General features: G+C 36.0%; 1 protein-coding gene across 3 annotated transcripts in view; it reads right to left on the bottom strand.

The window, feature by feature from the left end:
- Positions 1–5,867: 5,867 nt before the first annotated feature.
- LOC119775647 overlaps positions 5,868–17,054 on the bottom strand; it is a 33,217-nt gene continuing 22,030 nt past the window's right edge. For 2 of the 3 annotated variants that reach the window (XM_038273717.1, XM_038273710.1), the window contains exons 2-5: positions 9,712–10,335; positions 7,487–7,817; positions 7,227–7,402; positions 5,868–6,188 (exon numbers count right to left, since the gene is read on the bottom strand). In XM_038273717.1, coding sequence (XP_038129645.1) covers positions 5,960–6,188; positions 7,227–7,402; positions 7,487–7,817; positions 9,712–10,295 — 1,320 coding nt within the window. In that variant the 5' untranslated portion in view covers positions 10,296–10,335 and the 3' untranslated portion in view covers positions 5,868–5,959. Of the gene's footprint in view, positions 6,189–7,226; positions 7,403–7,486; positions 7,818–9,711; positions 10,336–12,485; positions 12,663–17,054 lie in introns of those variants that run through there. The other variant, XM_038273702.1, reaches the window with a different exon arrangement.

Genomic DNA, 17,054 nt, shown 5'->3' with positions numbered 1-17,054 from the left:
TATATATATATATATTAGGTCTGAAACATTAATCATGATTAATCGATTATTTAAGTAATCGTCGACTAATTTAGTAATCTATTAATCGTTACCTGGAGTATAGAGACTGTAAAACATGCCCTTATCTGACAGGGCAGCTGACTTGGAGCAGCAATTATACCAAAATAAAAAAATTTAAAAAATGTTTTGTCAGTATGCTCTACCCAGAGCTCCTCAAGTGGAAAAAGTTTGTGTTTCACCTGGTTTAATTTAGTAAAAAAACTGTTTTAAGGAACCTTTGGCTATCCGATTATTAATTGATTAATCAAAAAAATAATAGATTAATTGAGTTGAAAAATACTTGTTAATTGCAGCCCTAATATATAGGGCTGAAACAATTAATTGTGATTGATTATTGAAGTAATCGTCGGCTAATTTAGTAATCTATTAATCGTTACCTGGAGTATAGAGACTGTAAAACACGCCTGTAGGCTGACAAAGCGACCCACTTAGAGCAGCAATTATACTAAATTTGTAAAAATGCAAACATTTTGCATTTAAGATAAAAAAAAAATGTTTTTTCTATCAGTATGTTTTATCCATAAGTCCTCAAGTGGAAAAGTTTGAATGTTACCTGGTTTAATTTAGCAAAAACCTTTGGCTATCTGATTATTAATTGATGAATCAAAAAACAAACACACAGATTAATCGTTTAACAAAATAATTGTAAGTTGCAACCCTACTGTATATGTTTTTTGTATATATAATATATATAAAATGATTTATAAAATGTCACTATAATATTCTGTTCTGTTCCACTTGTTACTGCACACTGCTAGTCAGCTTTCTGAGATGATGTTGATACATTCTTCTATTAATAAAAAAACAAAAAACTAAACAATAAAGACTATAATCTTATCAAATGTTTTGGTCATAAATGGGAAAAGATACAAACTATTTCTAAAAAGACCTAAATAGTGTACTGGTTGTTTTATTCTATTGTCTATGTAATTGAGTTAATTATTAGACGGCTGGATGCCTGTTTGACGTAAACTTTCAGCCTAATTTTAAAAAGAATCACAATCTAAAGATAAATTTGAATCTTTATGCTAACTAAATTTTGCTTTAGGTAAGGTATGATAATGGTAATTTAAATCAAACATGTAATAAAACAGAAGCCCACTGAGCGTTCTTTAGTAACATTTAATAATTACTAGACACCTTCAAAGAGCTGCAGTCTTAACATTTTGCACTTGGGGTCAAAATCAACAGCTAGGCAATACTAAAGCCATAAGTTAAAAAAAGAAACACAATTCCCCAATTATTTAAAAATTATTTTATATATATATATATATATATAACTTAGCAATAAATTAAACATGCAGTATTTTAATAGAACAAAGAAGAAAACCAATATGAAGGTCTGAAAGTGTCCCCTAATTGTTTGGGTTAAATGTTTATTTTTCTGGTTCAGAAAATGTTTTTAAGACTAATTATTGAAGTTTTATTCCTTATCTGTAATGTTTCCCTTACACTTTGGAAACATCCGTGGCGGTCATTGTTCGACACAGATACACAGTTCAAGGTTCGATCCATCATATCTACATAACCTTCCACTTTGTCTTCAGTATGAAATGAGCAGGAACAACAGCAAGGGTAAGAAGGAAGGGTCTCTTTTTTTTCAGAACATCATATCCCCAAAACAGGAAAACTTAATGAGATGTGTCTAAGCATTGGTTTCGGGTTTATTTGGCCTTAACAGAAATGCCATCTGGAAATCAGACGCCATAAATAATTTGGAATAAAATTGTGAAAAAAAATATAAATTGTAGGAAATGATATTTATATTGCAGGTTGGTGGAATACATAATTTTAGCTAAAAGACTGAAAGGCCCAACCTAAGCAAACATTGGGCAAAGGTTGATAAGGGAAGATAAAACATTGCTTGATATGAGAAAACCAGTTTAACCGCAAACTTTGAGTAATAATTACCCAAGTAATGTGGCATCACTTGGGTGCTAATTTTAGATTTACCACTGGAAGGGTACTTATTTGAAGTTCCAAACTGTGTTAAAGTCAGGTCTTTGAGATTTAGTTACAGGGTGCTTGATTGGTTTGTGATCCAGTAATTTTAGGGAGCCAAGTTTTGACCTTTACAACCTAGAGGTGGGAGGATGCATTTATAGCACCTGACTTGGTGCCAGAATCTATTCTCGTCACTGCAAAGGAAAGTCAGGAAGAAGAAGGTGAAAACCCTCAACTGTTCTAGGCAAAATAAATTCTTGCAACCTTCATGGATGACTTATTTAGTCAACATTTTACTTAAACTTTAGAACCATCTTTTAACTCATATAAATTTTAAGATTAATAACTATGCAGTGTCATTTATCTCTAAAAATAGTGACTTGATAGTTTTAAAGAAATCCTTTTATCCCAAAAATATTAAGAAGTCACATAGGATCAGAAGTTATTTCATTTTCATCCAAGTAGCTAATTACACCAACTCAAAACAGCTTTTAAGTTTGAAAAAACTCAGTTCTATGTTCAGTTTCTTAACCACCAGTTCTTTACACAGAGAAACTACGGCATCCCTATTCTTCTACCAGTTATGCTATTCATATCCTAATACACCCAGTAGTTGACATATTAATTTGATCAAATAATGTCAGATATTCTGAAAATAATTGACATATACAGTGGTGTGAAAAAGTGTTTGCCCCCTTCCTCATTTCCTGTTTTTTTGCATGGTTGTCACACTTAAGCGTTTTGGAACATCAAACCAATTTAACTTAACCTAATGTACAACTAACAGTTTTAAGGAAGTGGTTTGCAGATTTAGCTGGCCATGGAAGTGGCTGCTGCTGCATCTTAATGAGTGCTACTAAATTGAATTGGGTCTGTTCAGTCTTGCTGTGTGGTATACCGTGGTGTGAAAAAAATGTTTGCACCCTTCCTCGTTTCCTGTTATTTTTGCATGTTTGTCACACTTAAGTGTTTCGGAACATCAAACCACTTTAAAGAACAGTCAAGGACAACACAAGTAAACACAAAATGCAATTTGTAAATAAAGCTGTTTATTATTAAAGGAGAAAAAAAATCCAAACCATCATGGCCCTGTCTGAAAAAGTGATTGCCGCCCTCGTTAAAATATATAACTGTGGTTTTTAACGCCTGAGTTCGATTTCTGTAGCTACACCTAGACCTGATTATTGCAACACCTGTTTTCAATCAAAACATCACTTAAATAGGAGCTTCTCCTTTAATAATAAACAGCTTCATTTACAAATTGCATTTTGTGTTTACTTGTGTTGTCCTTGACTATTGTTTAGATTGGTTAAATGTTCCGCAACACTTGTCTGTGACAGACATGCAAAAAAACAGGAAATGAGGAAGGGGGCAAACATTTTTTTCATACCGTGGTATACCACACAGCAAGACTGAACAGACCCAATTCAATTTATTAGCACTCATGATGATGCAGCAGCAGACACTTCCATGGCCAGCTAAATCTGCAAACTACTTCCTTAAACTGTTAGTTGTTCATTAAGTTAAGTTATATTGAATTAATACACAAATAATTCAGTTTTATCCAAAGGCTTAAGTTAAATATACTAAAAAACAAGAATTTGTTCAAGTAAAAAAGGGAGTAACAAAATAATGGTTTACAGTCAGCTGAGGGCTCATTTCAATAAGAAAATAAAGAATTCAGAGTTGTATAACTTAAAGGAAAGGATAACAGCTGCCCACTTCCAAAATATTCTTCTAAATGCATGTGTGAACCTTCAGGGCTCCATAGTGACAGTGTGGATTTAAACTTTGCTGATTTAAGGCAAGCTTCTTTAATACTTGATGCTAATACATGAATGTTCTTGCTCTCTGTTTGGAGAATTAAAGATGAAGACCTTTAATTGATCCGTAGTTTCTGCTGAAATAAATTTTGGCAGAAGTAAGAAAAAATGTAATATTTAGTTGATAATTTATCTAATAAGTCAAGGATCATGAACATATGACTGTTTATAATTGTAGACGACATTCTGTTCTGTCTTGCACGTTTAATCATGGATGTTGGGAAGTCTGCTTCAAAAATCTAAAGAGGCTTGAGGAATTACTTTGAAATCCTAAATGAGATAAGATTTGACCAACATTTAATTTTCTACTGAGAGATGGAAACCTGACCTATAAAAGCACGAATCCTTATGACAACTAAGAAGTGTTCACTAACTGAGGAATCCTGAAAGCAAATCAGGATGATTTAAAATCAGTATTTTTTCAAATTCAGATTTCTGCTGCAGTGCGGTCAGAAATAACTCTGTAATGCCAACCTGTATAAGCACTAAAATGGTAATGACTGCCCTAATAACCTTTGATCCTCTAGGTTAGGAAATGTTGGACCAGAACTGGGCGGGGCTTGTGTCAAAGGCATCACTCTAATTATTTGAAAGAAGGTAGTCAGTTGTTTCCGTATCAGTTTTTTTCAGTTCTGTTTTATTGGTTTTTCAGCAATCTTTAGCCGTTATCATTCTATTGTCTATTGATTTTAGATAAACTGCATGTCAAGGTAAATTATTCATCTTTAAACACATTTACGTAGATTTGAGACTAGTATAATTTGATGCAGCTTTTCTACACACAATTTAGTTACACAAACTAAATAAACTGTACTTGTTTTATAGACAAGACCTAAGCAGCATCACCTCAATCTGTTCATAGAAATGACTTCCAACTGGCTAAAGTGATTTTGACTCTTACCTCTCCAGGGATACAGACTCATTGATTATGCTGTTTTCTATTCAGTTGGACACCAAGGCACGGAAATGGGGATTTGTAGATTGAAAAGAAAACAAGGCAAACAAAGATCTGGAAAATTCTAATTTTACTACAAATCTTTACATTTTCTCCATATCATTCCCTTACCAAGTAAACACGAAAGGTTTCCAGAATAGAAACCATATAACTGGCTGAGACCCAGGAGGACAGATTAAGGTAATCCACTTGTAGTCACTGAGAACAATAGTGGCAAAAACCTTAAAACTGCAGACTGGTTTATAATATTTAACAAATACCCATCAAACAAAGGCAAAGAGTAGACAGGTGCATGAAGGGATAAAACAACAAACCAAGTATGAAGTCGTTTAACCGTTTTTTTTAAAGAAGGATGATTTCCTTTTGAATCTAAAACTTTAATTCCCTACAAACCATTTATGTGCTTTTTCTCCAAAACAATTTATGTAACATACAAAAAAATCTAGAAAAAAAGCCAGTTGTCCCAAACACAAACTGTGGAGGCAATTATTTCCTGAGTGTAACCAACAAATCTTATGCAAATGCTAAGAAAAAACAGCCCTGACTCAGACGGTTTACAGTAAACAGCAGCATTTACAAACCTGACTGTTCTGTCCCTTGATACTTGGAAGTAACTAGGGCAAAGAAAAGTCTACAATTAGCCTCCATTTACATTCAAAGTTCAGCAAAGCAGCAAAATGTACACAACAATCCACAGTAAAAACATCTCCTGAGGAAGTGAATAAAAAAAAAAAGCCTGAAAAAACATTTCTGGAAGACAATGTTTTCAGGTGAGAGAGAAATTTAATTCTATAACCCTTACATTCTTAAATCAGCTGATAAAACAAGTAACCCTGAAAAATAATTACTGACCAAGATACTTAAAAAAAAGAAAATTTTAAGCTAATACAAATTCTGTATGTGGAAGAAGCACCCATCAGTGATCTCTATTAAATGGGCAGGAGTTGATAAATAACATGTTTATGTGCAAAACTTTAGAACGAACCAAAATATATCTTTTTTATAAAACTAACTCATGCACATTGACTTTCAATCAGCAAAGGTTTTCCCTTCAAATTAATAAAAAAGAAATACAGAAATACCAAACATGCACCTGCTAAGGGGACACAGTCACAGCTTTAACCTGAAAAACAAAGTCATAGTTGACAGGTTTTCCCTTCCCACCACAACAAGAAACTCATTTTTCTTTACCAGACAGCCAACCCAACTTCTTCAGCACCTGGTCCACCTTGGGAATGAGTTTTTCTTCAAAGTCCCACAACCGTTTGTCCACATTGAGCTCCTCAAGTTTCAGGGATTTTCTCAGGGCTACACGGACGTGAACGATCCGGCAAATGTCTGGTGGAACGCTGTACTGCTGTCCAAAAAACCTGAGCACCGAATGCACCGATGTCTGCTCCACCATCCTGAAACACAGATTCACAACAGCAAGATGTCAGCTTGGTATAAGACACCTTAAAGGTGTAGAAGGGGATGTTCTTTTCCGGGTCGATCATCAAAATAAGTGGTCCTCCTAATTGTCAATCATTCTGATGATACGTTTATGTAAGGCCGTCCTTCATGCCCAGCCTCATTTTCACCTACAGGTGGCGAGTCTGACATTGTGGAAAATTGCAAAACTTCTTAAGGAAAGTAAGCTTGTATGAGCGCGGACGAGGAGATATGGGCTAGTGCACGCTCTCACACGTGTTTCATAGGCGTTCCCTCTCGGGACCGGGTACAGGGTTGTGCATCTGCATTTTTTTTCTTTTTTAAGTTTCAAAATTCACAAAAATCCTCCACTATGCCTTCAAATATCTAAATGAGGGATCGATTGTAATTAAAACAAAAGAGGGTGGATGATTAAGATACCATAAGGTTTTTAAAATACCACCCAGGCCTCCAGGATTAACCTTATCACTTTGATAATAATCCTACCGTCTGCAGGATTATTTAATCTTCTCCTGCAGACAGTTCCAGGGCAGATTCTCTGACTGTAGTCTTCAAGTATTATTGGGATCACTTGGGCTGTCTTTAGTTGAATGCAAAAACAAAAAAAAGTCTTCAAGGGATTTATGAAGAGATTAAAAGGACTTTCTGTGTATCTGCTCCCTAAAGAAGTCTGTGTGTTTTTTTTGTTTTTGGATTTGGGAGCTGAGGTCAGTGAGACTTTTCTTGTAATTTCTACAAATCAAGCTCATAGACCTAAAAAAGTGGGACCCGAATTTACTGTATTCTTCAATTGATACCACTGTATCAGAATGGTATATTTTTTCTTTTCACTTTCAAACCAATGATAAAATGAACCACTGCTGTTCTAATTAAAAATGCAAATATGATATTATATATTATATTAACAATCTAAACCACTTTACCCAAACAAACACCTTTAACTTAGCAGATTACTTTTAAATGTGAATTTAAATTGAAATAAAACCAAACAATGAATCCATTTCTCAGCGTACCTTGGCCGAACGATCATCTTGTACGGATGGTAAATCGTTCGGTCGGGGGTTTCTCTGTAAACGTGCTCCAGAATATTAATTCCTGGCACCCCGTTCCACCGAGCAAGGTGAAACTTCCCGCTCGGTTCAAAGTGCTTTTTAGGAAAGATGTGGTTTTCAATGAGGAACACTCCCACCTACAACATGTAAAAGACATTTTAAAAAGACAAATATTGATAGAAAATAGAAATAGATGAATAATGCATTCATGAATAACTCACATCCTTATGCTGAGTTTGCAGCCTCTCCATTAGAGGCTTCAGGTTATCCTCCTGATACGGCATGATGATCTCATCTATATCATTTAGCAGGACGTAGCGGGAGCGCTCCATGGATCTGTAAATACACTCATTGAGCGTGGTGAGCTGGCCAAAGTAGTGAATATCACCACCGTGTTCTGAAAAGAGCCAGCCTCGGGACGGGTTCATGTGCTTGTCGATTGGCCAGGGAACTACTTCTAAAAAGCCCTCCTGCACGTAATGATGCAGAAGACGGTCAAGTTCTGGACCACAGCTGGTGTTATAGATCACCACTCGATTCACTCCAATCAGCCTTGGACAAAAAGACAGAACAATTTACTTTATTTACCAAACTTTGGATTATGTTTCAACAAAACAGCTCTGTTTTTTTTTTTTTTTTTTTTACCACAGTTCTTCCTTCTAATGATTCACAAACATTCTGCAATAAAAACACACATTTAGATGTGACCAAGCCTGTAATGACCAGCAGTAGCAATACATTTGCATCTGCTGTTGTTGCATTAGATGACAGGGTTAGCCTTAGCTGCAAACTTTACAGGTTCAACAGGCAAAAACAATAATTTATTTTAATTTCAATTAATGGAGAAAATTAATATCCCAAAAAACTGAAGTTCTCCTCAAAACTGTATGAACAACATCTGGATGTATCATTAATGAACTATGGATGTGGACTTTTTTTTTTTTTTTTTTTTTACCTTTATGTACATCTGTTGCATGGTTTTGATGACAACCTTTTTTATTTTCGTCCCCATTAGAGACCACCCAAATTTATGACTTCTCATTTCTTTCTTAAAAAAAAAAAAAGTTTTTACAGCACTTGTGGCTCGTTTTTCTTTTTTTTTTTTTTACAGTTGGCTGAGAGGAAATGGGGTATGAGAGAAGGAACAGACATGCGGCAAACTACCACTGGAAAAACAATCTTTGAACCGAACGCCATGTCGAGGACTAAAGCCACCGTTCATGGGTCATGCACGCCAACAACTGCGCCACATAAGCACGCCCATGATTCCTAATTTCTGACCTTCTTGGTTCATTCCTTTTTAAACAAGGTGTATAGGTTCAAAGCATGCAGCCCTTTTGAACTTAGACAGCTATTTCTTCTCTGAGGATCTGAGACTTCTTAGTTTGAGACCTTTTTTTTCCTGATGACCTGAAAAAATGCGCAGACCACTACACCATATTAGAGCTTTCTGGAAATTATTTTTACATAATTAACATGTTTTTGTGGCTCTCGTGAGGTTTATATTTTCCATCCAGCTTGGACAACTTTTAGACCAGGCAGTTTTACTTTTTTTTTTTTTTTTAGATTTTTACAGCTAGTGGCCTGTTTTTTGTACAGTGGGCTGACAGGAAGGGGGGTACGAGAGAGATATACGGCAAAGGACCACGGGTCAGATTCAAACCCAGGTTGGGTCCCACATCGAAGGGCTAACGGCTGGTTTATACTCAGAAACCAGTTTTCTGCCTGTGTGTCACAGATAACGCAGATATGCCCCACCCCTTCCACATACACTCTGTTGCACTCCAAAATTGTGGGTGACAGCAGCCAGTGCTGCTGACAGGAGGCATCTGATTGGTCAGATCTACATCCGCTCTACACCATACATATTTCCTGTTTGGTACCTTACCGGCTTGTTTTTTTGTATGACTGTCCATAGACTGTGTGAATGAAGTTTGCCCAGGGTATTTACTACATGTATATCCTCTACATCAAAGTACAGCCATTAGGTGTGGCCATATATGGTGGTTTAGATAATTAATTCCGGAAATGGGGTAGAGAACCCCCTACGAATCCATGATCAAGCATTATAACACATTGGAGCTTCAGCATTAGCTTCTTCAGCAATACAATGCTGGGAGGTATTTAACCATCAACACATGAATGGACCTTGCTCCTTACCGAGAAAAAAACCCTGAACCATTCCATTATCTGACCAAGATAGAAGCCATTAAAGCATGCTATATAAGCAGGAAACAGTTACTGGTTGAATTTGCTGAATCATTCAAATGCCATCTATAAACCCATTCTTATAGATTGTTTGTCAAAATGAATAAACAGGCACATTAATAACTGTTTAGCCTGATTCTCAGCAACAGTGAAAGAAGAAAGACCTGAAAGTAAGAAAACAAACATTTTTATCTATGCATGGTTTTCCCCCTTTGGTTAAAAGTGTAGCTTTACTGACCTGTACATCTCTAGGGTCTGTGCAAACTGGAGCACGTTGTTGTAGTCCCCAAACAGATTGGAGATGCAGACAGTGAAGTCCATCATTTGATCCTCTCTCTTGGTTTTCCTGTTTCTTACAGGAAGCCAAGCGTAATCGGATGCATTCTCAGATCTGGGCTGAGTCAGAAGAGTGACATGTGTGGAATTGCAGTTTTGAGGGATCTGGCACATGACATCCGTGGTAACAAATGGAAACCCAAAGTTGTCTGGGTGTTGTAAAACATTTGCAGGAGTAGTTTCAACCAGGGCCCCAGAGCAGCACAAACAGCAGTGCAGGCTCTGTATAGAGTCTCTCCGAAACATCCCAATGATCCGTACATCAAAGCCGGGCACCCTCTGATCCATGTAGGCTGAGACCAATAAGTGCTTAGTGTTTTTCAGAGGGGTGATGCTGTGCTTAGAGACGGATGATGGACAAAGCCCTGAAGCTACAGTCTTCTGATCAATGTTGGGCGAAATCTTGTATAAGTAGGAAAGAATGGCACATACAATCAGGAGGAGGAGGAAAAGGAACTTCCCTTTGACGGGTTTTGCCATTTTCATTCCAGGAGGGAAGAGACGGCCTCCTAGACGGAGATGAAATCTGGAATGAAAGGAGGAGAAAAAGAGAAATATCATGACTGAACCTGGGCTATACAATATCCAGATATGAGGCTCGTCTAAACTGCACTAAACTAAACTTATTAACACAGCATTACATAACAATTAAATGCAGATTTTAATATGTGAAATATTACAATGACGAGAGAATGCTTGGACACAGTGTTTGGTAGGTGACAGAGTTACACTTAGAATGACCCATTGCTCTGCTTTCTTCCATTTACAGAAATCTTAGTGAGGGAAATGACCGTTGTGGGAGAAAGAAAAGAGAACAGTGAAGAATTTGTGGATCAAATACATCACTTTTTTCATCACATTAGTTAAGAACATCAAATAACCCAACTTTCCTAACATCTTTCAGTCGTGGGGGCTGATTTACAAAGGAGCGTTGATCTTTTATGCTGCAAGTTTCAGTTAGGTAGAGAAAATGCTGCTGGTTGGCAGCATGGAAATGTGTCAGCTTGACCTTGACGGCACATGCTCAATTTTTTCACTCAGTAAAGTCGATGCATGTTTTAATCACAACATAATAGATTGTTTTGGGTCGTGAAAGCTTTCGATGGTTTAGCCTAGAACCCTCCTTTTTCTTATCGGTTCTTTATAATGTGCCCTTTAGAGTCGGAGTTTAACTCTTGCTAATAGCAGCACTAAATGAAATGACTGCACAAAAACCTGCTCTGTCACATTATTGGAGACTACGTTTTTTGCATAACTTAAAATAAGTAGTTAAACCCAGAGCTTTGATGGACGCACCTTTTCTCTGGGAGCAACACTTCCACCTGTCTGTTACTCCACCATACTTCCTCATACAGTACCACAGGTCATCTTTCAGCACAGTCGATTTCTTTCTCAAGTCTAAAAAACACAATGCGGCTTCCTGTTTCTCTGTCTGTACGGCAGGAGTTTTATATATACACTACTCAAAAAATAAAAAATAAAAAAAAGGAACACTTTGTAATCAGAGTATAGCATCGAGTTAATTGAACTTCTTGGATAGTGATTTGGTCAGGTAAGTAGTAAAGGCGGTTGTTAATCAGTTTCAGCTGCTTTGGTGGTAATCAAGTTAACAAAAGGTGCTCTAGAGGGGCAACAACGAGACGACCGTCAATACAGGAATGGTTTTACAGGTGGAGGCCTCTGACATTTTTTCCCCCTCCTCATCTTTTCTGACCATTTTTCACCTGTTTTGCATTTGGCTAGGGTCACTGGACCCTACGAAACGGACTAGCTTTTTTCACTGTAATTTTTGTGGTGTCTTTGAATTCAGCCCTCTGTAGGTTGATAATTTTCATTTCCATCATGATGGTCATGATCATGATGTGGCATCCTTTTGTTCCTAGCAAATAACCCAGTCCATATCAGTATAAATAAACATTATTTTTTCCCCCCATTGAGATCTGATGTGTTTTCAGTGTCCCTTTAATTTTTCCCAGCAGTGTATATTCTTTCACTACGTTTTTGCAAAACTCATCGACTTTTTACTCCTGTAGTTGCCACAACCGTGCACATCTCCATTATTAAGACTTGTTATCACTTTATCAATTTAATTAATTCATAGTTTATGTCTGACAGTCTCGTTATAAATTAGGTTAAATCGTAGAGCTGTAACATTTTTTGTTAATTAATCTCTTGAATATTCTTTTCTATATAATACCTATTAATTAAATGGATAGATAATGTTTTTCATTTATATATATTTACAGAATCTGAACCAGGTGAAGCTAAAATAATAATAACTATAATGAAAACAATGGCACCTAGCAGTTTTTGATAGAAGATATTCAGTTAAATTACTTTTAATTCATAACTGCTTTCATCCCAGATCATGAGACAGGTTTTAATTCCTCTTTTAATATAAAAAAAATGATCTTTTCTACCTATAATTTTGCAACTGTTCCTGCTATTCTACTGGAAAGCACACCACAAACTTTTCTACTTATATCATAATACCTATATTATATGGCATATATAGAAATTATATACATAAACTTCCTCTGAGAGTTCGACTTAAATGTCTTTTTACTAGGAGAAGAAAACAATATCCAATACATTCAAATGCAAATTTTTTTATTTTATTTTTATCCAAATCAAAGCAGACGTTTCTTTCTCTACTTTCCCCGACAACAAACTTACACATTGCTGCTGTTGTTCGGTGAAACATCTCCGGGTGTCTTGCAGCTATTCCAGTGTCATTTATCTACTATCTCCGCGTTTCTTTACTTTTAGAAGAAAACCGAAACCACTCTCTGACATATCCGTTGCCGAGCACAGTCAGTTAGCGGTTACATCTGACTGGCATCGCTCCTGAGAAGAAGTCACCTGCTACTTCAGTCACGCGGCGACGTAACCGGCGTAGCGGATAACCACAGCCAATCAGATGAGGTCTCAAAACGTCCAATCAAATTACAGCGGGGAGGCGGGAGCACAGGACTTTGTAGGGGGACTAAAAGAATAAAGAAAAAGACATTCGAGCAAAATTCATGATACAAGCCGTCACTATGGAGGACCAACTCTGCCATATTTAAAAAATAAATACAGAAATAAATTAATGCTCAATAAATAAATAAGCATAAAATCAATTGCCCGAAAAATGAAATAAACAAATAAATGTCGGAAGAAATTAAACTATACAGTGAGATATATATGTATATATCTGTTTGAATTACCTTTATTTATTCGCCTTTGTAATAAATACCTTAATTTATTTATACCCTCTTATTTACATAATGAGGCAGAAATGCATACATAAATGTAAAAACAACAGGCAGAAAAAAATAGCATTGAAGAAATATAAAGGATAAAAAATATAAAGGGAGAATAAAACCGACAAAAATATTTTATTATGCACAATACTTAAAAAAAAGTAATAAATAAAGTTGAAGATTATAAGGGGCAAAAAATAAATAAATTAGATTAAATAATTAAATAAAATAATTATTATTAAATAATTATTACAAAGGTGAACAAATAAAGAAGCTAATTAAAAGAGATATATACATTTATGTCTCACTGTGTAATTTAATTTCTTCCTACATTTATTTGTTTATTTAATTTTTTCGGGGCAATTAATTGTATGCTTATTTATTTATTGAGCATTTATTTATTTCTGTATTTATTTCTAAATATGGCAGAGTTGGTCCTCCCATATGGGTGTGCAGAACAGAGCTCTGTCATGGTGGGGTTATATCTCCACAGCTTCTCCAGAAAGTTATGACTATGTTGAAGAGCATCAATCTGTCCCAACAACCCCAATAAGTTGTAACATTCATGCTGATTATGCACAGTTTATACCTTAGTCAGTTAAACAACATGCTGCTGATATTTTGCACATCTCTGCAATTTTCAAATATCCTTTACAGTAAAAATGTCCATAGGTGGATATTGGTTATTTATTCTCCAGGTGTAAATTTTTTATATTACTAAAACACTTTGCAGAACAGTATTTTACTGTTTATCTTTTAACTCTCCACTAGTATGTTATTCTTTAAAAATTTTCTAAGGTCACTTTGTGTGACAATTTTTTCTATAATCTTTTTGCTGCAGTAAAGAATTTCCCCATTGTGGGACAATAAAGGGATTTTGTAGTGTATTCTATTTTTTATAGTTGTGCCATAAGCAGACCTCTGATATTTGCTTTTGTCATCATGTTTATGATCTGTCTCAAAATGTCTGCTGGGAAATCAACCCCAAACCCTCTCTCTCCCTCTACTCTTTTTTATAGCCAAAATATAAAGATATATTAAGCCTTAAAAAAAGCTGAGGTTCTCGTTTCATTGGACAAAAAAAACAACAACAGACAACCAAAAAAGGTGTCTCTCATATCACCTTCCTGGTGTACAGAAAGGTGAGGTTAGAAGCAGCTAAGAGACTTTCTGTTCTGAACTGAAGCTACATTGACAGTGCTGCTGTGACTTGTTGGAAACATCTGGCTGCCAGAAGTCACTCCACAGACATTGAGACTCCAATTCGACTGGCGATAGGCCCTGCATTTATTTTTCTTTACAATCATATCAAAGATGTTCAACCGACAGTGAAAGCATTTCTTTTATCTCCCTGCATTCTCTCCTCATATACTAACTGTAAAGTGGTCGTTGCTGTTAGAATATGGAGGACCAATCCTACCATAATTAAAAATAAATAAATGCTCCAAAAATAAATAAGCATAGAATTAGTTGCCCCCCAAAAATATAATAAACAAATAAATGTAGGTAGAAATTGAATTATACAGTGAGAAATAATTAATTAATTATCTTCTTTTTTTATTTTGCCTTTGTAATAATTACCTTATTTATTTATTATCCGTTACATTCTTCAACATTATTTATTTATTACTTATGTGCAGGTTATAATATTTTTGTCTGGTTTATTCTTCCTTTGTATTTTTTTACCCTATTTATTTCTTCCATGCTATTTATTTCTGTCTGTGGTATTTACATTTCTGTATGCGTTTCTGCTTCATTATGCAAATGAGGAGGGGTGTGTCTTAAGGGCTCAACCTCTCCCCATTGGTTGGTTAGCAGCCAACCTCCTAGCAGCAACCTTCCTACAATAAAGCTGTCAGTGAGTTGAGGCATTTAGCAACTGTTTTTAAAAACAATGCTAATGCTTGGATTTTTGAAAAGGAAGACCCTTTTTTATAAGGGGGGGGGGGGGGGGGGCTGCTCGGCTGCTGACTGGACCGGACCGGGCATTCGAAACGAGCCATAAGCTCCGGGGCTGGTCCGGGTTTGGAGCCAGCCAGGGATGGAGCGAACAAACCCAACCCGTTGACCGTATGCTTCCAATCGCCTGCCTTAGCAGGCAGGCGGCCACCTGCTTCCCCCGCCTGCCGGGTAAGGAAGGCAGCCCCGTGCCTGCCTAAGCGGAAGAACTGTAAGGCAGACGGTTGAAAGTATTTATTTATTTTTTCTGTATTTATTTTTATTTATGGCAGGATTGGTCCTCCATACTAGAAAACTGCCTTTGGGGTGTCCAAATTACTAATAGACTGAGCAGCGGCAGCTGGCCAATAGAGGGCGCTAAGACACCGTCCCAATGACCTTGATTAAGACAAAAAAAGAAAAAAGAAAAATCTAATTAAATCAAAATATTTAGAAATATATTGATATATATATATATTTAGATGTGCAAGATAAATATTTAGTCTTTAATGATGAATAAAGCGTCATTTAATTTTTTGTCGGATTGGGGACATATTTCCAGCCTGCAGGGAGTAAAAATCTTTGCCCATTGACTCTTGTTAAAAGTTGTACATGTGCAGCAGCTCCTCTGCAATACAGAGGTATAGGAGAGCTCAGTGCGCAACAGAGCGATGCCCTGAGGTGACAGGAACTGTCATCACACTTGCAGAGCGGGTGATTTACATGCTGAGTCACGTGAGGTGAAACTGTTTGGACTTGATCAGCCAAATATCAAAATTAATCAGCAGTCCAAAAGACAGGTTGAGACGGTTCACTCTGTCTTTTTCCAGGACCCAGTTTAGCTACAGGGCTTGGCTAACTGCATTGAGAGAAGCTAATGCTTAATTCTGCTTCCCTGGCTCATTTTTCAAACGTCCCAGCATGGATAAAGACAGGAAGGACCGATTTAAAGCGCTTTTTAGAAAAGGCAAAGAAGGATGAACAATCTGGGATTCACATGGAACATAATATAATATAGTGTACTTTTTCTAGGTTTTTGTTCATTTGCAAAGTTGCTCTTAAATAAACACATTCTGAGAAAATAGTTTTTATATATTAAAAAAAATATAAAGCTGGCTAATAGCTTCTCCGTTATTAAACTGGTGCATTCTTTATTAGGTGATTTATCTTCACAAAGCCTCAGAAGGGCAAGATTTATGTAAAAAACTTTAACCTGGACATGAAATTATGTTTTGTGTTAAGTGTTTTTATAAAGTTTTTTGTTATTGGCATTCATATAAATATACTGGTGTGATAACCTGGTATACGTTTGATTGTTTTTTGGTATACGTCTATATGAAATTTATCATCCCCCCCTGAAGAAACTCCACCAGCCGCCACTGAGTGTAATAACTTGCTGATTTAGTGGGTCACACTGCTTTTATCAGAGAAACACATTTTGCATCTTCTCCTTCCATAATTTGACTTTGTGCTGAAAGTGATATCCAGGGTAAAATGTAAATTGAATACTTGGAGAAATTTCCATGTTTTTGCATGCAGAGAAAGAAGGCATGTATATCACAGCCTCTGGGCGAAGTCGGGGAAAGCTGTAGAACTGGGCAGGGCCAGAAGGTATGTTTGTATGAGGTAACCCCAGGTACATAAATAAGAATTAACTTGCATATACACACATTAAATAATAATATACTGAAAAACCTGCATAAACACTAGTGAAAAGCTATCACATAAACTAGTGAAAACATTTATCTCTTATATAACCTACTCAAAAGCTCTAGTACAACGTAGTGAGAACTGTTCATATTAACTGATGGAAAGCTTTACTTTTCATACATACTATTAAAAAGCTTTCATATACACTACTAAAAATCTTTCATATACACTAGTAAAAAGATTTCATACATACTACTGAAAAGCTTTCGTATAAAGTATTAAAAAGCTTTCTATTAGTATGTATAAAAGCTTCTAGTAGTATGTATGAAAGCTTTTTAGTAGTATCTGTTCCAACCAAGAACATTTCCGTTTTACATCTTAACAAATCAAAATGGATCTATCCTGCTGTAGT

Source organism: Cyprinodon tularosa, unplaced genomic scaffold (assembly GCF_016077235.1).
Source record: "Cyprinodon tularosa strain WSP-4 unplaced genomic scaffold, ASM1607723v1 ctg120, whole genome shotgun sequence".
NCBI classification, from domain to species: domain Eukaryota; kingdom Metazoa; phylum Chordata; class Actinopteri; order Cyprinodontiformes; family Cyprinodontidae; genus Cyprinodon; species Cyprinodon tularosa.
This window is presented reverse-complemented; position numbering and strand designations above follow the sequence as displayed.